This window comes from Oryctolagus cuniculus, chromosome 21 (genome assembly GCF_964237555.1).
Source record: "Oryctolagus cuniculus chromosome 21, mOryCun1.1, whole genome shotgun sequence".
Lineage (NCBI taxonomy): Eukaryota > Metazoa > Chordata > Mammalia > Lagomorpha > Leporidae > Oryctolagus > Oryctolagus cuniculus.
The window spans coordinates 7,394,958-7,414,421 of NC_091452.1; the positions used below are offsets into that span (position 1 = coordinate 7,394,958).

General features: G+C 51.6%; 1 protein-coding gene and 1 long non-coding RNA gene across 12 annotated transcripts in view; one reads left to right on the forward strand and one right to left on the reverse strand.

The window, feature by feature from the left end:
* KDM2B (lysine demethylase 2B) overlaps window positions 1-19,464 on the forward strand; it is a 160,972-nt gene that overhangs the window by 18,563 nt on the left and 122,945 nt on the right. For 4 of the 11 annotated variants that reach the window (XR_011385264.1, XM_017349528.3, XM_070066159.1 and 1 more), the window contains exons 3-4: window positions 16,216-16,360; window positions 19,169-19,247. Coding sequence is in view for 8 of the 11 variants with exons in the window: in XM_017349528.3 (XP_017205017.1) it covers window positions 16,216-16,360; window positions 19,169-19,247 (224 nt within the window). In the remaining 3 variants the exon portion in view is untranslated. Of the gene's footprint in view, window positions 1-14,819; window positions 15,151-15,445; window positions 15,548-16,215; window positions 16,361-16,523; window positions 16,597-19,168; window positions 19,248-19,464 lie in introns of those variants that run through there. The other 7 variants (XM_017349533.3, XM_017349534.3, XM_070066160.1 and 4 more) reach the window with 4 other exon arrangements.
* LOC127484747 (uncharacterized) lies at window positions 9,232-14,847 on the reverse strand. The gene is made up of 2 exons (XR_007911964.2): window positions 13,832-14,847; window positions 9,232-12,112 (listed from the first exon to the last, which is right to left on the reverse strand). It is a non-coding gene; the product is annotated as an uncharacterized lncRNA (long non-coding RNA).

Sequence of the window (19,464 nt, forward strand, 5' to 3'; positions counted from 1 at the left end):
AAACCGAATCCAAGCCTTCTCATTGCCGTATTGTGGGGGAGACTTATTAGTGTTGGTTCGTGCCTATCTTCGGTGACCTGCAGCTCATACTCTGGTCGAGCTTTGCTGGCGCTTACCGCCTTAAATCAGGCAGACCGAATCCAAGCTTAATATTGTTGTATTGTGGGGAAGCCTTACTGATGTTAATTCGTGCCTGTCTTCGGTGACCTGCGGCGCATAAGCTGCCAGCTGCCCGCAGGTGCTCATCGCCTCACTTGATTAGGCAGACCGAATCCAAGCCTTCTAATTGGCATGTTGAGGGGAGGCCTTATTTTTCTCTATTTCTCTATCTCCGGGCATTTCTATTTCTCCCATTTCACTTCTATCTTCCAGCATTCCCATTTCTCTTTTACTTCACTTCCAAACTTCTGTTTCTCTTATCCCTGCGGCTTTCCGGCACCTCGCCCCGCCGGCGGGTTCCCGGCTCTGCGCCGCTTCAGCCCGCGCGCCTCTCTGCGCGGCTTCCCGGCTTTGCGCGGTCCGCGGTCTCCACGCTTAACCCTTTCGCGTCTGAACCACGGCCTACGCCAGCGTTCCCTATCTATTCACGCCCCGTGCTCTCTCTGCACGCGGCGGCTTCCGCGAGTAACACAGCGTAGCTTGCGTCTCCGCCACTAGGATTCAATCTAAGTTCCCCGGGCTAGCCTGGCGAATTCAACCCAGCGTACGTCTCCGCCCCACGATTTGGCTTCCCGTCCTTTGCTCCCCGGGCTAATCAGACGGATCCCAATCTGGCTTACGTCTCAGCTTCTGGCTTCAACTTTTCGCCTCCTATTCCCGGGCTAACTTGAGAATCCCAAAGTGGCTTTCGTTTCCGCCTTGGCCTGCCCCCCGCGGCTTCAATTTCCCTAACATTTTTCTCTACCCGGTATGTTTCCCCAAGCTTTCCTCCAACGATATTCCTCCCTCATTTCTCCTGGCCTCTCCCCACAGTCCGCGTCCGAGTCTGTTTGTTCTAGCTTTTACTTTCGCTTTCGACCTTAGAGATTTCTCCCAGCTTCCCCCCGTAGTCCGTATCCGAGTCTATGCCTAGGCTTTCAATAGCTTCTTCCGGCTCCTTTTTCGTCCGGTTTTTCCCTAGGCTGTTTCGAGTCTATGCCTAGGCTTTCAATAGCTTCTTCCGGCTCCTTTTTCGTCCGGCTTTTCCCTAGGCTGTTTGCTAGTTTCTCTCTCCGGTATTTTCCCATTTCTTCCCGTTTCTTCCCTCCTAGGTTTCCTATCCGTCCTAAGTTTCCTATCCGTCCTAGGTTTTCTATCCGAGTCAGGTTTCCTATCCGAGTCACGGCACCATTATGTCGCTCCCCGTCTTCATGGGGGAACGACACTAAACCCTGCCTAGGCTTCATATCCGAATCACGGCACCATTATGTCGCTCCCCCTCTTCGTGGAGGAGCAACACAGGACCCTGCGCTGTTCTTTCGTCTGCTCGGCCCTCCCCGGGTTTGCTGCTGGTTCTTCCCGGGTTGGCTACTATCCCTTCCACCTCCGTGGAAGGGCAGTTCCCCCTGGCCACATTCCCCACTTCCGCAGGGGAGCGGCACACCGCCGGCCGGCTCTCTGGGGGCTGCACGGGTTCCCTTAGATGTTCCCCATAGATGTTCCTGGTGCATGCCGTCTCTCTCCTCCTTTATAGTCCTCCGCCAATCCTAACTCGGCTGCCCACACGCCGAGTACGCTGCTCTCCAATCAGGAGCAAGTCCTACAGTTTATTGGTTGAACTGGAGGCAGCTGGGTAGAAGCTGTTTTCTCCTCTCCCAGCGCCATATTGTAGGAGAGCAGATGCATAGAATAAGTCTTAATTCCAGTAACTTAGTCTAGTCCGAGCTGCTCCCCACAGAGGAGAGCAGATGCATAGAATAAGTCTTAATTCGAGTAACTTAGTCTAGTCCGGATTGCTCCCCACACTGTACCACATAATTTTATTTATTTATTAAAGATTTATTTATTTGAAAGGCAGAGTTACAGAGAGCCAGAGGCAGAGAGAGAAAGGTCTTCTATCTGCTGGTTCACTCCCCAGATGGCTGCAATGGCCGGAGCTGCGCTGATCTGAAGCCAGGTGCCAGCAGCTTCTTTCAGGTCTCCCAGGCAATGCCAAGGGGGCCCAAGGACTTGGGCCATTTTCCACTACTTTCCCAAGCCACAGCAGAGAGCTGGACTGGGACTCGAACCAGCACCCACATGGGATGCCGACACTGCAGCCTGGGGCTTTAAATCTGCTGTGCCACCGCGCTGGCCCAGCCACATAAGCTTTAGATCATGCTCTGCCTCCTGTGGAGACACACCCCACGAGATTTGTCCACTCTCCTGTTGATGAGCACTTTTGTTGAGCAATTTCGAATATTTTACATTTCACACCATGCTGCTAGGGCTCTGCCCTCTTGGCTGTGCTTCCCAGTGCACTCATACCTGTTTCTTTTTTTTTTTTTTTTTTTTTTTTTGACAGGCAGAGTGGACAGTGAGAGAGACAGAGAGAAAGGTCTTCCTTTGCCGTTGGTTCACCCTCCAATGGCCGCCGCGGCCGGTGCGCTGCGGCCGGCGCACCGCGCTGATCCGATGGCAGGAGCCAGGAGCCAGGTGCTTTTCCTGGTCTCCCATGGGGTGCAGGGCCCAAGCACCTGGGCCATCCTCCACTGCACTCCCTGGCCACAGCAGAGGGCTGGCCTGGAAGAGGGGCAACCGGGACAGAATCCGGCGCCCCGACAGGGACTAGAACCCGGTGTGCCGGCGCCGCAAGGCGGAGGATTAGCCTAGTGAGCCGCGGCGCCGGCCCTCATACCTGTTTCTTTAGAACGTCTCAACCCCTCCTCAGCTAACTACACCCAGGTCACATGGGCCCTCTTTCAGTTCCTTTTGCAAGTGTTCTCCCCAGTCACGAGGCTTCTACATCTGTGAGAAGATGTCCCCAACCTCAGCCTCACTAAGACCTCTTCCCCCAGAGCTTGGCTCTGGGCTCTCCCTCCTTGGAAGTTTTCCTGGACTTCCTCCCCCACACCAGATGAGGTCAGCACTCCCCACTCCCCATTTGTGTTTCATAGCATCATTTACTTTTCCATGTTGTTGCAATGTTCCAGCTATCCATGCAATTACTAGAACACTATCTGTCCCTTCCCCTAAGGTGTAGGCTTCCTGAAGGCAGGGACCACCCACCACTGGTTCCAGCACACAGGCCATTTGTGTTACAACTCTAATAGCTATTCTGTGTTGCAGCCTGTTTTCAAAGTCAGTGCCCACTATTTTCAGCATTTTTTTTTCTTTTTTAAGATTGATATGTTTATTTGAAAGAGAGAGAGGCAAAGAGGGAGATCTTCCATCTGCTGGTTCACTTCCTAGATGGCCTCAAACACCCGGGTATAGACTAGGTCGAATCCAGGAGCCAGGATCTTCTTCTAGATCTTCCACATGGGTGGTAGGGGCTCTGGGCTCAAGCATTTGTGCCATCTTCCCACTGCTTTTCTCAGGCCGTTAGCAGGGAGCTAGATAGGCAGTGGAACAGCTGGGACACGAACCAGCACCCATATGGGATGCTGGCATTGCAGAGAGGCTTTATCTGCTACACCATAATTCTGGCCCCCCTCCTAGCATGCTTTAACACTAATTAACATCCATTGGGGCCAAGATCATGACAGTGTAGACGTGGTCTCTTCCATGGAGTTCACAGATTCAGGTCAGCAGACATTAAGGGAGTCCACTGGACCATGACATAATTTAAGTGCTTAGCAACTGTTTAATTGACTCAGAGGTCCCCTCTAGTCTGAGAATTACTATAATGAGCAATGGTGGCCAGTGTTTACTGAGCACTTATTATATGCCAGGCACCCTGGTTTTTCTGTTTACCATCTCACCCATCCTCACATTCTACCTGGGAGGTTCTGTTTTTACCTCCTTGTCACAGGCAAGGAAACAGCATGAGGAAGGTGACCTCACTTGCTCCAGGTCACAGAGCTGGTGAATGGTACAGATGGGATTTCTTAGCCAGAGCTCCTAACTTGTACTTTCTAGTGTGGCACCGATTTCCCTTGTTTCACTGTGCCGCAGGCCCTAATGGGTATCGATTTGAGCTCCGGCTGCTCCACTTTCAATCCAGCTCCTTGCTAATGTGCCTGGGAAAGCAGTGGAAGACAGCTCAAGTCTCTTGGCCCCTGCACCCATGTGGGAGACACAGATGAGGCTCCTGGCTTCTGCCTGGTCCAGCCATGGCCATTGTGTCCATCTGGGGAGTGAACCAGCAGACAGAAGATATCTCTCACATTTTTAAAAAATTTTATTTATTTATTTGAAAGGCAGAGTTACAGTGAGGCAGGAGAATCTTCCATCTGTTGGTTCACTCCCCAAATGGCTACAATGGCTGGAGCTGAGTTGATCTGAAGCCAGGAGCCAGGAGCTTCTTCCAGGTCCCCGACATGGGGGCAGGGGCCCAAGGACTTGGACCATCTTCTTCTGCTTTCCCATTGCAGTGCCTGGCTTTACCTGTTACACCACAGCTCTGGCCCCCCAAAAACCTCTTTAAGAAAAAGGGGAATGGGGTGGGGAGCATTGTGATGTAGTAGGCTAAGCCTCCGCCTATTGTGCAGAGATCCTATATGGGCACCATTTCGTGTCCTGGCTCCTCTTCTGATCCAGTCCTCAGCTTAAGGTCTGGGAAAGTAGCAGAAGATGGCCCAAGTGCTTGGGCACCTGCACCTGCATGGAATATTGGAAGAAGTTCCTGGCTCCTGGGTTTGGACTGGCCCAGTTCCAGATGTTGCATCCATTTGGGAGTGAACCAGCGGATGGAAGACCTTTCTCTCTGTCTCTCCCTCTCATTCTCTCTATTTCTGCCTCTCAAATAAAAAATCTTAAACAAAAGTTTGTTTTTATTTATTTGAAAGGCAGAGACAGGGATCTCCCATTTGCCAATTTACAAGTATTCTGTCAACTAAAAACCATGCATGAGCGTTGTGGTACAGTGGTTAAGCTGCTGCTTGGGAATTCCCAGTTGCCTCTAACCACTGAGGCTCCAAGCCAGGAGCTGGAGACTCAACCTGAGTGGCAGACACTCGACTGCTTGAGACATTACCTACTGTCTTCCAGGTCGTTCATTTGCAGGAAGCTGGAACTGGAAGTGGAACTGAGACTTGAACGCAGTCATTCTGATATAGGATATGGCTATCCCAAGCTGAGACAGTCACAGAGCTAAATGCTAGTTCCTACTACTACACAGTTTTATGTAATGGACTTGAATACCCTGGGATTTTGGCATTCACAGGGGTCCTGGAGACAAACCCCCACAGATACCTAGGGAAGATGGTTTAGTGGTAATTGCCAGTAGGAGACAGGAAGCAGAAGATATCTAACAGACTCCAAGAGAAGTAAGAGCTTTGAAGGGGAGGAGGGCTGGCAGGACAGAGTGCTGGGGAGGAGGGGATCAGCAAATTCAAAGGCCTGAACTACAAAAAGCAGATTTCATCAAAGAAATCAAAATACAGAGTTCAGCATGCTCAAATGGAAGGAGTGCAGTTGGGGAGGGTTAGGGGGCTGGAGAAACAAGCAGGGCTGTTCTCCCTCAGGCTGTGGAAAGCTGAATTTCCCTGACCACTGCTAGTTATGGTTTTGGAGCCCAGGAGGGCACCTTCACTTAAAAAATCTATTTATTTGAGAGACAGAAAAGGTTGCTACTGCATCCTGGGGTTTGCATTAGTAGGAAGCTGGAATTGGAAGAGGAACCTTGGACATGAACTCAGGCACTCTGTTATGGCCCACCCGTGCCTCTAGCCTGCTGCCCGAAGACACACTGCTAAGAAAAGCCACATGACTCTAACAACCCCCATTCCACAGATGAGAAAACCAAGACTCAGTTTGGGCTTGTTGTCCAGGGTCACATGGCTCATCTCTGCACTCGGGGATTTAGAATGTCCCTTGATGTAAATGCTTCTGTTTGCACAGTGCCTTTGACATGAGGTAATGGGTGTAAAAGCTTTTTTGTAAAGGAGCCACATAAACATGAGGCATTGTTACTAGTTTTGCCGGACTTCTGTTTCCATCCAGGTCCTCACAGCATTCAGGGAGGCCAGGAAGGGGCAAGCATTAAAGGCAGAAGGCCCAGTAGCCTCTCAGAATTCCCTGTGTGCATGCTGGTTCCCTGCGGAGGCACCTCCACATATTATTTTCTGCCAAACACAAAGTTTGTTTCTCAGAAGTTGCAAGATGTGGGCAGTTAAAAAAGAATCAGCTGCATGAACAACTATAAAAACCTCAGCAGCAGCCTGGACACAAAGAGTTTGAATTGTGAACAAAGGGCAGGGTGAGACCTGAAAGTCAATGCTGACACATCCTCTCTCCAGCTGTGAGAGGGGGTCTGAGGCCCCCTGCAGAGGTCATCTGCGGCTGCATCTTCAGGCAGGAAATGCAATTCAATCTCCTCAGTGACGGATTGCCCCTCAAGATTAATGGCACGGTCTCCCAACCCTGGGCTCTGTTCTGACAGATTTCTTTCCTCCCCTCTCTTCTCACTCAGCAAGGTCAGCTGACTCCCCATTTTAAAAGATGAAAACTTTTCTCCAGGAAATTTGCCTCTGAGGGCTCCTTTTAAGGGAGGCAGGGATGCATCCTGTCTTCTGGGTCACATCCAAAGGTGGCACTAGAGGCCTGAGGACTTTTCTAGGCTTTCCATCTGACTACTTCATCTTTCAAAAGAAAAATGTAAAGGGTGTGATCATCCTTGAAAGAGTTAACTGCCAGCCTTCTAGTCCAGTCCCTGGGGGATTGTCAGCCAATGACAACTGAGCATGATGAAGTCATGCTTGGATTTTTAACACCACTGGTCAATACACATGTCTGTCAAGCCAAGGATGCAAGTTTTGAAAGAATCTTTGAACTTTTATGAGTCTCTTCCTGGCATTAACCCCTTAATTAACTCACCTGTTATTTCCAAAGTTCTTTTCCAGTCCTCATACAGGAAGACTGACACTATGAAATGCAGAATTTTAGATAGAAAAGTAAGTCTTCCCAAAAAAGCCAAGGCCTGACAAGTCAATCTTTGTATAATATTGCTTTTCCTTACTCTTTTACTTTAATCCGTAAGAGGCTAAGGAATAAAAAAGATCTTTGGGAACTCCAACAATCACTTTAACAGAACAGTGTGGTCTGTTGCTCCTTAGAATAAAATAAAATTATAGTTTAAATTGGGAAAGTAATATAAAATATAGCAATATTTGATGAAACTTAGAAATTCACAATGGTTGCTAAAAATGCAAATATAGGCCGGTGCCGCGGCTCAATAGGCTAATCCTCCACCTAGCGGCGTCGGCACACCAGGTTCTAGTCTCGGTTGCCCCTCTTCCAGGCCAGCTCTCTGCTGTGGTCCGGGAAGGCAGTGGAGGATGGCCCAAGTGCTTGGGCCCTGTACCCTATGGGAGAAGCACCTGGCTCCTGGCTTCGGATCAGCTCAGTGCACCGGCCGCAGTGCGCTAGCCGTGGCGGCCATTGGAGGGTGAACCAACGGCAAAAGGAAGACCTTTCTCTCTGTCTCTCTCTCACTATCCACTCTGCCTGTCAAAAAAAAAAAAAAAAAAAAAAAGGCAAATATATTAGTCCGTGTTAAAACTCAGCATTTTCTTTCTTCTCCAGAGGTGACCAAGATAATGGTTTGCTGCTCCTTTCCAACCCTTCTTCTATCTTTTCTCCACCTAAACATTACCTAGATAGAGTTCATTATTATATAAACAGGGTCATATGCTGTCTTCTTTCACAAATCTTGAAGTTTTTCTGTAGCACAATGTATAGATGTATCTTATCCTTAAATACTGTTTTAGAATGTGTAAACAGACACACACAATGGAAGAGCTGTTCCAGGGGTGGAATACAGAATGGTCTCTAAGAAGACAGTCTGTAAGAAACTAATGTACAGGAGAGTGGATATATTTCCATGATGCAGCGGGTTAAAGCCCTGGCCTGAAGTGCCGGCATCCCATATGGGTGCTGGTTCTAGTCCTGGCTGCTCCTCTTCCAATCCAGCTCTAGGCTATGGCCTGGGAGGACAGCAGAGGATGGCCCAAGTGTCTGGACCCTGCACCCACATGGGAGATCTGGAGGAAGCTCCTGGCTCTTGGCTTCGGATCAGCGCAGCTCCGGCCAGTGTGGCCATCTGGGGAGTGAACCAGTGGATGGAAGACCTCCCTCTGTAACTCTGTCTTTCAAATGCATAAAATAAATCTTTTTTTTTTTTTGTATTTTCTTTTTTTTTTTTTTTTTGACAGGCAGAGTGGACAGTGAGAGAGAGAGAAGAGAGAAGGGTCTTCCTTTGCCGTTGGTTCACCCTCCAATGGCCGCCGCTGCAGCCGGCGCACCGCGCTGATCCGATGGCAGGAGCCAGGATCCAGGTGCTTTTCCTGGTCTCCCATGGGGTGCAGGGCCCAAGCACCTGGGCCATCCTCCACTGCACTCCCTGGCCATAGCAGAGAGCTGGCCTGGAAGAGGGGCAACCGGGACAGAATCCGGCGCCCCGACCGGGACTAGAACCCGGTGTGCTGGCGCCGCAAGGTGGAGGATTAGCCTATTGAGCCACGGCGCCAGCCCCATAAAATAAATCTTTAAAAAAAAACCCATAATCTGTAAAATATTAGTCTACTTCAAAGAATACTCGCAGATGCCCACCATGTAGATTAACAAAGTCTCCAGCTCCTCAGTACAGTTCCTTTCCTGTCTCTGTGTTAACAGCCTCTCGCTTTTATTTAATGCTTTGCCACTTACGTGTTTATATCTAAGTAATACTTATTTGGTTTAGATTCGCCTGATTTGCCACCTTGTGGGCTTAAAAAAAATGAATGAAATGGAATTTATTTTTCAGTAGCTAATACATCTCCCTGGTACAAAATTCCAAAGGCATTACAGCCTATGAAATGAAATTAAGTCAACAGGCTCCTAAATCAGGCAGTGTTCATGCATGCATATGGTAAAAGTCTCACACTCTACCAAGATGTAGGTTTGTTTCTTTTTTCCTAGTCCTTTCCTCCATTTTTTGATGATTCCAACAGAAATGCTCATCTAAAATAATATAAACATAGAGATACATCCCTTAGTTTTCTATTTTAATTTAAGGGTACTCTGGAATCATTTCACATCAGCATATATAGTTACTTATTCTTTTTCATGATTCCATAGCATTTCATTGAGCAGATAAATGCAGCAAAAATAATTAGTTCCCCCCAACTTTCATTTATTTTCTAAATGTTTATTTTTATTTCAAAGGCAGAGTGACAAACATACACACACAGAGGAGACACACAGAGAGGGATCTTTCATCTTCTAGTTCACTCCCCGAATGCCCACAACATGTGAACCAGGCCAAGTAAGGAGCCTGGAACTGCATCTGGGTTTCTCATATGAGCGGCAGGCACTCAAGTGCTTAGCCTCTGAGGATGCACATTAGCTGAAAGCTGGATTAGAAGGTAGAAGGGGGAACTGGGACCAGGTACTAAGATATGCGAATGTCAGCTTGACCTGCTAAGCCATAGCCACCCCTCTGCAACTTTTACATTCTTTTTAATCTGTCCCCATTGCAAATAGGGATATAATGAATGTCTGATTTCTCAACGCGGGATACATTTCTGGAAGTCAATTATCCATGTGTAAGGATTCCTGCCCCATCACCAGTTATTATTATTATTATTATTTTTTGACAGGAAGAGGCAGACCATGAGAGAGAGAGAGAGAGAGAGAGAGACAGAGAGAAAGGTCTTCCTTCCGTTGGTTCACCCCCACAATGGCAGCTACAGCCAGCATGCTGCGGCCGGCATGCTGCGCCAATCTGAAGCCAGGAACCAGCTGCAGGGCCCAAGCACTTGGGCCATCCTCCACTGCCTTCCGGGGCCACAGCAGAGAGCTGGCCTGGAAGAGGAGCAACCGGGACAGAATCTGGCACCCCAACCGGGACTAGAACCTGGGGTGCCGGCGCCGCAGGTGGAGGATTAGCCAAGTGAGCCGTGGCACTGGCCCATCACCAGTTATTATTATAATTCCATAACTGACTGGCACCCCAGGTGCCTACCTCATGCCATGCTTTTGGCAGGTACTCAGATGGTGGTTTAAGGCCTGATCCTATGGGCACTGGCTTTGTACCAAATGGCCTCCTCCACCAAGAAGCCTGTGCTGATATCCTTGGTCCCCTTTCTGCAAAGACCCTACATTTATTCTGCAAATGGTTCTACAGGGTTGCTTATGAGGATCCAGCACCAGTTAGATTTTTATTATTTTTTCTATGTGATTTTTTCCTAAAGATTTCTTTATTTGAAAGGCAGAATTAGAGAGAGGTCTTCCATCTGCTAATGGAAGCCAGGGGCTTCTTCTGGGTCTCTCACGTGGTGCAGGGGCCCAAGCACTTCGTCCGTTCTCTGCTGCTTTCCCAGGTGCATTAGCAGGGAAGTGCCTTGAAAGTGGGGCAGCAGGGACTAGACCAGTGCGCATATGGAATGCCAGTGTCGCAAGTGGTGGCTTTACTGCTACACTACAAAGCTGGCCCCCAAATTAGATCTCAAGATATACAAGGATCCTTCAAAATGTTTGTGGGACAATGGATTAAAATTAGGAACTAAGGGGTAAGCCTGCGGCGCAGCCGTCAAGTTGCCACGTGGGACACTGACATGCCTTACCAGAGAGCAGGTTCAAGTTCTGGCTATTCTGAATCAGACCCAGTTTCCTGCTAGTGCATCCTGGGTGGCAGCAGATGAGACCCACAGGAGAGACCCAGATGGCATTCTGAGCTCCTGGCTTCAGCTGGGCCCACTCAGTCTCGGCTGTTACAGGCACCTGGGGAGTGAACCAGCAGACAGAAGATCTCTATTTCTCTGTGTGTATCTGTCAAATAAAACAGTAAATATATAAAACCCTCTCATTTTCAATTCCATTATTCCACAAACTTTTTGAAGTAACCTCATATACAACTTGGCAGATGGATAACACAAATTCCGGAAAGTACTGTGGCTGCACTGTCCAATAAGATAGATAAACTAATTCCCTGTACAAAGGGACTTAAAGAAGTTCATGAAAAATGAAATTAAATTTTTTTCATGTAATTTTTTTAAATTAATGCATGCAGTTTTAAAAAATATATACCATGAACTTTTAGACATCCTCTTGTATTTATTTAAGTATGATTAAAATAAACTTGAAAACATTCAGTTCCCTGAGCCCAGCACCCACATTTCAGTTGCCCCGTATCTACATGTGGCTAGAGGGGATTGTGTGGGACAGCACAAATACAGAATATTTCCATGGTACAGTTCTAAGGCAGAGGTGGGTGAAGTTTGGCCTGAGAAATCATTTGGTCTGGCTCTGCCAAGGCAACTACATGCTGGACTTGGAATTCAGTAAATCTATAGCAGGATAATTTTTAAGTTGATATTATAAATATCCACATGGCCCTTTGGCGGGAAAGTTTCCCCACTCTTTTTTATAAAAGGAAAACCCCTGGGGAGAGGCATAGTACAGTGGTGAATCCAGTGGGTTCCAACAAGCTCTGGGTTCAAATCCTGACACTGTTTTTCTATAGCTGTAAAGTTTGGCCAAGCAGCTTGGCTTCTCCTTGGGCCTCAGATATAAAGTGGAGAACACCACGGCCTCCACCAGAGCTCTGGTGAGGATTCAGGAGCATGTGGAAGAGCCTTTGCTCAAAAACTAACTTCTTGAACTTGAGAGCTACTGAAATTATTTGAGGGTACTCAAAAAGTTTCTGGAAAATGCAATAACAGATAATTTCATTTTGGTGCAAAAATTTAGAATCCATGCATACCAGTGGTCTTCCAAAAATTCATAGAAAATGTTATGAAAAAATTCTATGCTTGGATTTCTTTTTTGTTGTTGTTGTTAAATAAAACTATCTTTTAATTCCATTTTCCCATGAACTTATAAAAATGTGAGAATAGCTTCAGTTCCTTAGCAGCTTGAAAATCCCGGATTCTGAGGGCTCCATCCAGTGTGAACTCTTCTTTCTTCGGGAAGCCATTGGTTCATCCCTTGGCCCAGGCCAGAGAATGCCTTTAATTGGAGCTGTTCCTTCTATCTTTCTCTCTGTCTTTGGGCACAGAGCTGTTCAGTCAACCTTTGATAAATGAAGAAATGAATGAATAGGGGTACTGCAGGCAGGATCTGACTGGGCCTTTCTTTTCTAAGAACAAGCAGGAGGGTCCCGGAAGTCATCATTGTGATGTTTGGAACACAACTGGCCCGGTGTGGTTTTCCCGTAAGAAAAAGTCCATCTAGTGGCTAAGCACCTTAAGCTCTCGCCCCTCTCACCTCTCCACTGTTCTGGGACAATTAGCCAACCCTGGGAGCTCAAGGGCCTGGGCCCTTCCCCCTTTGGTCCAAAATAACCTCCTCCCCCACTTTGAGCAAATGCTTGGAATTCTTTCAAGGGGAGGACAAAGCCTTTCATCTGCCAATTACTGATAAAGAGAAAATGCAAATATGCTGGAGAAGGTGATCCATCAAGGGCCCAACATTTATTGAGTGACCACTTAGGGCTAGGCAGCAGGGCAGGCATTCTGGGGGAGTCAAAGGGGAACTGACCCCCAGCCAGCCCATTCTTCTCTGGGGTTTGCAGTTTCCTGGGGGTTTGTAAAGGGAGGGGATTAAATTAGGCTGCTGCTCAACCCCTTCCCACCCTGACAGGCCAGGAACTCCCCGTCGGGGTGATATATGGACTTAACTGTTTTTACACTAAGGGGCTGCCAATGGGATGGCAGCTTTCAGGGACGCCATGAGACCACATGGAAAAAGAGGAGGGTCGCAGGCAGACGGGTGAATGAACACCAGGCGCTTTATTTCAGTTTTGCTTTATTGCATGCAGCCCGCCCTTGGGAGTCAGGAAGCTGGCCCGTATCAGCACCAGCAGGAGGAGGTGGGGCCGGGCTCCAGGTAGGGCCGGGCAGCCTCACCCAGGAGCAGGTGATCTTGGGCCAGTAGGCTTTCCTGAGCCTCAGTGTCCTTGCTAGCAAAACGGGAAGTACCAAGATGCTTTCCCGTAAAGGGTGCTTGTGAAGAAATAAGACGGGCCCCGGTTGCTGAGCGAGGCTGAAGGCAGAACCCTGTCACTAAGGGTTGAACCTTGAGACCCAGCAGGGCCCGACTGCGCCACTTCAGGTCTGTTTGCCAGCCTCAGCCCTCCTTAAAAGACTCTGACAAGGAGGGAACACCGATGAAAACAAACTTCAAAGAGCTGCTCTTCTGAGTGGGTGGAAAAGACCACAGAGTGATATGACAGGAAACTTAAAGACGAGGTGGGGGCAGGGTGAACTGTCTCTTAGGGTGACCCCTCTCCACTGTCAGGATCTCGGCGGTAGCTGAGGTCCACAGCAGATTTCAAATGGGAAAGCCACTTCCTCCCGGCGTTCCTCCAACTGCTTTTTTGACACGAGGACAGATTTGTAACTTTGAGCGCCTACAAAAATCTGCATCTGCAAAATGACCTGCTCGGACCAGCCCACGGGGTTAACAGAAGTAAACAGCCATGCTGGCAGTTCCCTCTGCAGTGACCCCAGTTGTAGCCCTGGTGTCACCAGGGTCTTTACCCCCAAGATCAGGCCTAGCAGGTCGCAGGAGCTGGGCTGGAGCTGGAACTGTTGGCGACGTAAGTATGGAATAACCTGGGACCCAACCTGCGGTGGTCCCAGGTACTAGGGAAGTGAACAGGGTTAGCTTGGTCTTCTAGGAAATCCTATAGGATTACTCAAGGGGTGTCCAAACATGCCCACGCCCCATCCCAAAAAGCCACACAGCTTTGCACCGGCTTCTGTGCTAGAAACAGCCAACCGGGGCTTACCCTTAGCTTGCTGGCGAGCTGCGTCAGGAGGCGCCAGATCCGATTCTTTGGGTTTCTCACTCCGGAGCATCCATTGCCTCCTCTCGGCGGCGAGCGCAGGACCTCTTAAAAACGTCCACCTTGGGTTTCAGGGCTCGTCGCCCAGTAAAAGGACTCCACAGAGGCGGGCAGAATGAATGAATGAAAGGCAACGTCTTCCGGTCAGCGGTCTGAAAAGGCTCTGGTCTAGCTGTGTTTCCTGTACCTGTGTGTGTGTGTGTGTGTGTGTGGGAGTGTTGGGGGGTGCGGGTGCCCCTTATCTTTGAGCCCCGGGACTTTAAAAGTTATGCAGTCTCTGCAGTCAGGGAGGGGGGGGTCTGTGCTCATTTTCTTCTGAGCCCCCTCCCTCCTTTGCCTCTTCCAAATGGCAGGTCCGCAAACAGGGGTCTAGAGAGGGTCGCCCCTCCCCCCACGAAAGACATGCAAAGCCAAAAAAAAAAAAAAAAAAAACAACCAGCCCATGTATATATATACACACACACACACACAAAACGCTTTGAATTTGGGTCAGCCACGCAGGTTACCGACGAAGGAAGAGGAAGAGGGGCAGCTCGGGGCCATGGGGGCAGGGACTAAGGTGAGGGGGGTCGTTTTAGGGGCTGCCAGGCCCCGGGGGCTTTCACGCCAGCACGCTCGGCTTGCATTTCCGCGCCTCCCGCTGAGGCCAGCCGTGCAAATCTGCACCTCCCTCCCCACCCCCTCCTCCTTCCCTCCCTCCCTGCCCCGCCATCTCCGGGATGCACCCGCCGCCTGCAACTCAGTCCTCCAAAAGTCAGCTCTGCACCCAACTCCCGGGCGGCGGCGGCGCCTGCGTGCAGAGGCGCACTCGTGACCCAACAACAAAACAGCGATGCCAGGGCGCTAACGGCGCCCGGTGCCTCCCGAGCCCCCTCCCCGCCCCACACCTCCTCGGGCCGCCGCCCCCGCCCCCCGCCCCGAGTCCCGGGCCGAGCGCCCCCGCCCCACCAGCCCGGCCGCGGGCTCCGAGCGCGATCGGCAACAATGTTTACGTTCCGGGGATTATGACGTCGACGCCTCCCGCCCCCCCCCAACTGCTGAAAATGGTTTCCTAGGACTTTGCAAACGGATCTGCCTAAGTGTTGGTGCAAAACTTTGTAGATCTCGGCTCTGGCTTGCTTTATTTATTTATTTTTTGGTTTGTTTTCTTTGGTCTTCCCTCCTTTCCCCCCGGCCAAAATGCAGGGGGTAGGAGTGTTGACAATTAATTGGTGAACTCTCCTAAAAAAATGGAGGCAGAGAAAGACTCTGGAAGAAGATTGGTGTGTAGCTTTTTTTTTTTCCCCCAAATCTGTGTCTGGTATATGATAGATCTATTTTTTTTTTTGCTTGTTTCTTGCTGCCTTTTCTTCTTCCTTTTCTGTATTTTGCAAGAGGACCGGAAAAAAATATAATAAATTGCATGCAAAAGGAAGCGAGCAGCTTACTCCTCCAGTCCCTTGTGAGGCTCAGAGTCTCAGACACTTGAGTGGGGCGGTGGTAGCGCGGAAAGGCGTGCAGGGGGCTGAGCGGGCTCGGGGTTCGCCCGGAATCTGGGGGGCTGCGCGGCCGGGCGCTGGGCGGCGGAGGGAGGAGGCAGGGGGATGCGGGGAGTGGTGGGGGAGTCTCCTTAGGAAGTGAGTGTGCGCGCGCGCTGGTGGGGAGATGAGGCAGCTGCTGGTGCGTTTTGGGGTCTCCGAGGGGAGCTTTGTGGCGGGCGGTCTGCCTCTCCCCCTCCCAAGCCCCGAACCTCCTCCCCCCACCTCCTCTCCTCGCACTGGCGGGCGATCGGCGGGGGCGGCCGGGGTCTCAGCCCTTCCATTTCGGCTTTCCAGCTTTCCCGGTAGCTCGGGGGCGGCTCCAGCCTTAGAAATGCCGCCGGCCCCCGGTTCCGGCTTCCCGGCTCTGCTGCCGCGGCCGCCGAGACTGCTGCTACCGGCCGAGCCGGGCGCTGCTGCGGCTCCTCCCGGGGCCTACATCTGCCCCGCCAGCCCGTGCCCGGAGCCCCCTTCGCGGGTTACATAACCGGGCTCCTGGCCGAGTGGGCAAAGCCCAGCACATCTCGGGGGTGGAGGGCAAGGGAGAGCACCCCAGATGTCCCTTACTCGGCTTCCAAAGACGCAGGGAGGGAGTGCTCCGTGCGGGGCGCAGCTGGACCCCAGGGGTGCGGGCCCCTCTCCTTTGCCTGCTTCTCAGCATCTTTGGCATTTGCGCAAAGTTGCTCTGGTTGCAATGGTGGGGTGCAGGGGGCGCGCGGCTCCTGCACCTGTTCTCGCTGGGCCCGGGGTTAGAGGCGACCTCCAGATCCCCCAGTAATGTCCCGGGCTCTCTGGTTTGGGTCCCCTCAGCGCCCGATTGACCGCCAGAGATACGACGAGAACGAGGACTTGTCGGACGTGGAGGAGATCGTCAGCGTCCGCGGCTTCAGCCTGGAGGAGAAGCTGCGCAGCCAGCTGTACCAGGGGGACTTCGTGCACGCCATGGAGGGCAAAGGTGAGGCGCCCCCTCCCCGGGCCGCTCTCCGTGCCGCGGGCCGCGCGCACGTGGGGAGGCAGCTGCCGGTGGCTGGGTTCGTATTTCGCGCCCGCGTCCCCCATTCCAGGGGATCCGGTGACGAAACGAGGCCGAGCACTGGGGGGGTGGGGTGGGGTGGTGAGGGAGGAGGGCAGAAGGGAAGGGGGGGCCGGATGCCGGCCTGAGCCAGGCCTGCGCCCACCACCAGCCCCAGGGTGGGTAGAACCAGGGGACCGGCGGACAGAGGGACCTGGGGACAGGCGGGCGGACCAGGGAGGGCGGGAGCTTCGCGTCCTCTCCCTTCCGGAGCCCATCGCGTTCCCTGGGCTGCTTGAGATGCGGCTCCCTGGCTGGAGCCAGACTAGGGAAGCCCCTGGGACTTTGGGGTGAACCCCCCGCGGCCTGAAGCCTCTGAACCCCTGTAGCATCCCGGGTCCTGTGGGTTGGGACCTGGTGATGAGGTTGCTTTGGATTTTGGGGTGACGCCCCCTCAAATCTGAGGTCTGCCGTGTTGGAGCAGGCCAGGTGTACCCCAGATTCTGGCCTGTGCCCCCACCTAAGCCTGAGGCCTCTGGAGTTGCAGCCTTGACAGTCTGAAGTCAGGCATCGGGTGAACCGGCCAACTTCCCCTTCAGGTTTAAGTCTGAGAGCCCTGTTCCCTGACAGTTTGAAATGAAGACTGGGGCACCTCCTGGGCACCAAGGGCTCTTCCGCTGCCTGTGACCTCCAGGTCCTAACAGCTGAGAGCATTAGTTGGGCAAGCCTGGGAGTGTCTCCTTAGCTCCATACCCTCAGGGCCTTGGTTTTTCCCTCACCCTCCTACTAGTCCGGTGGCCTGCGGTACCCCCTCTCACTGGGGTGCTCCTCTGCCTTTGGCCTCCAGAGCCTTGGCCAACCTCAGCCTGCGACCCAGCGTGGCCCCCCATTTCTGGTGCCCAGCGTCACCCGTGGGGCTTGAGTTCTGAAGATTTCCTTGCTCCCGGGGGCTCTGTCGGGTTTTGTGAGTTTGTTTGTTTGCCCCTCCCCCTCCTTACCTATTTGAATTTCCTTTAAATTACTCAGTTTCCATTTCATTTATCCTCACTCCCCTTGGCAAACCCATCCATCCCTCAGGGAGCTGATAACCCGGGAAGCGCCTCCCTCCCCCAGGTTCTGGTTGAGTGGCTGGGGCCCGTGGGTTAGCCCCTGGAAGACTGTCTTGGCTTTGCATTTTTGAAGTTTTTCTTTTGTGCTCCTTGCTTCCTGGGGCTCTCTGCCCTGGTGGGGTGGGGGAAGGCTGAGGAGGGGTGGAGTAGACATTTCTTCTAGTCTGCCCTGTCCAGAAGAAGAGTGCTGTCCCACTTGCATTTAAATGTCCTCCCCAGAAATGGGATTTTAGTTCCCCTCCTCTTCCCTGTTTTACTGGGTCTTAGCAGGTCCTATGAGAAAACAGAACACAGACTCTTCTAGTCACTTGTGAGGACTCAGCCTGCATTTCCCCGGGCTTTTTCTCAAGCTGCTTTGAGGAAGTTGGGGATGGGGGTTTGAGGGTGGGGGTCTGGGGGGATGCTCCAGCACAGGGGCTCGGAGGTATAGCCTTAAATCTGCTGTCTGGGCTGCAAAGGGGCCTAAGGGTTTTGCTAGTTAATTCAGATCTGGTCCTAAAACCTGAGGGAGGAGCCCTTAGGCTGGATTCAAAATAGAAGCTTCTTAAACTTCTCTTCCTTTAAATCCTTAGGAATCCCCATTCACTGTGAGCCCCTGGGGATCTGAATCTCTGGGGTCAGGGCTTTCCCGGCTCTGGGTTTTGTTCTTCCTCTCTCTTCTGAGCCAGTTGCCCTGGCCTCCTCCTCCTCCCCCAAGTCTGCCCTGGTGAGCTGTTTGCCTGGGGCAGTGGCCTGAGGCTTCTTCTCTCCCTTCTGACCAGCTGGAGGGGGCCTATGCCTTTGTGCTGTATAGTCACCTGAGGATTTGGAGGACTTACCTCCCCCACCCCTCGCTTCTGCACGGTTAGGTCGGACCCACTGCTTTTGGTATTGGGGAAGGAAATTAGTCTAAGGCCTCCTCCTCATTCTCCAGGGCTGTGGGGTCGTGTTCCAGACCACCCCCAGACTGTTTGGACCTTACCCTGTCCCCTTCCCCCAGCCTTCACCTGGGAGCATCCCTCCTGGGTATCCAGGGGGAAGCAAGCATTGTGATGGCTGCGGCAGAATCTCACTCTGAAGACAACAAGGCTGTGCCCAGTTCCCTCGTTATTTTGGCACCAAATACACAGTTTCCAGGGAAACCGGCTCCCCCCTCCCCTCCACCGTCGCAAGATATTACAATAAGATTTTCACTGCTGCTTGCTGCAGCAAGAGCCCTGCTCTCCGGTCTTCAGATCCTCCCAGGTGGCATCCTTCAGTTCTGCGTTTCTCTTGCTTTCTGAGCGCAGCTTGGGATGTGTTCCTCCGGCCGTGTCTCTCTCTTTCTTTTGGAGAGCTGGGATTCTCTCTGTGTGGGGCGCTTTTCGAGCCTCGCCTCCCCATCCCCGGCTGGCCTTAGGCCTTCATTGACAAGTTCGGACCCGTGGGGCATGCAGAGAATGACTGAGTAGGCAGAAGAGCTGATACTTGGCGTGACTTCTCTTGGGCTTTGCCTAATCCATTTCCCTATCTTCGTGCAGGGAGGTTTTGCCATCCACCTTGTGCCTGCGTCTAGTGCTCCCCCTGCCCCCTTCCGGGATCATTTTTCTTCCCCTAACCAACGGATCGTGGTTCACTGCCTTCCTAACTTAACCAACTTGTTTTAATTCAAATGTCCAAACAGATTTCAACTATGAGTACGTACAGAGAGAAGCTCTCAGGGTTCCCCTGGTATTTCGAGAAAAGGATGGACTGGGAATTAAGTAAGTCGCTGAAACTAACCGCCTCTCCCCCCCACCTCTCTCCCTAACAGTTTACTGAGTGGGATGGATGTCTTCCACCCCTTACCCACCTCTTATCACAGAGGAGGATCTTAGGATCTGGGAACAGCATCTCATTCAAGACATGACAAGGGGGAAAGTGCTCCAGAGATTGGTCTTTTCCTGGCAGTTTTGGGCAGAGAGGACATAGTAGGGTGCT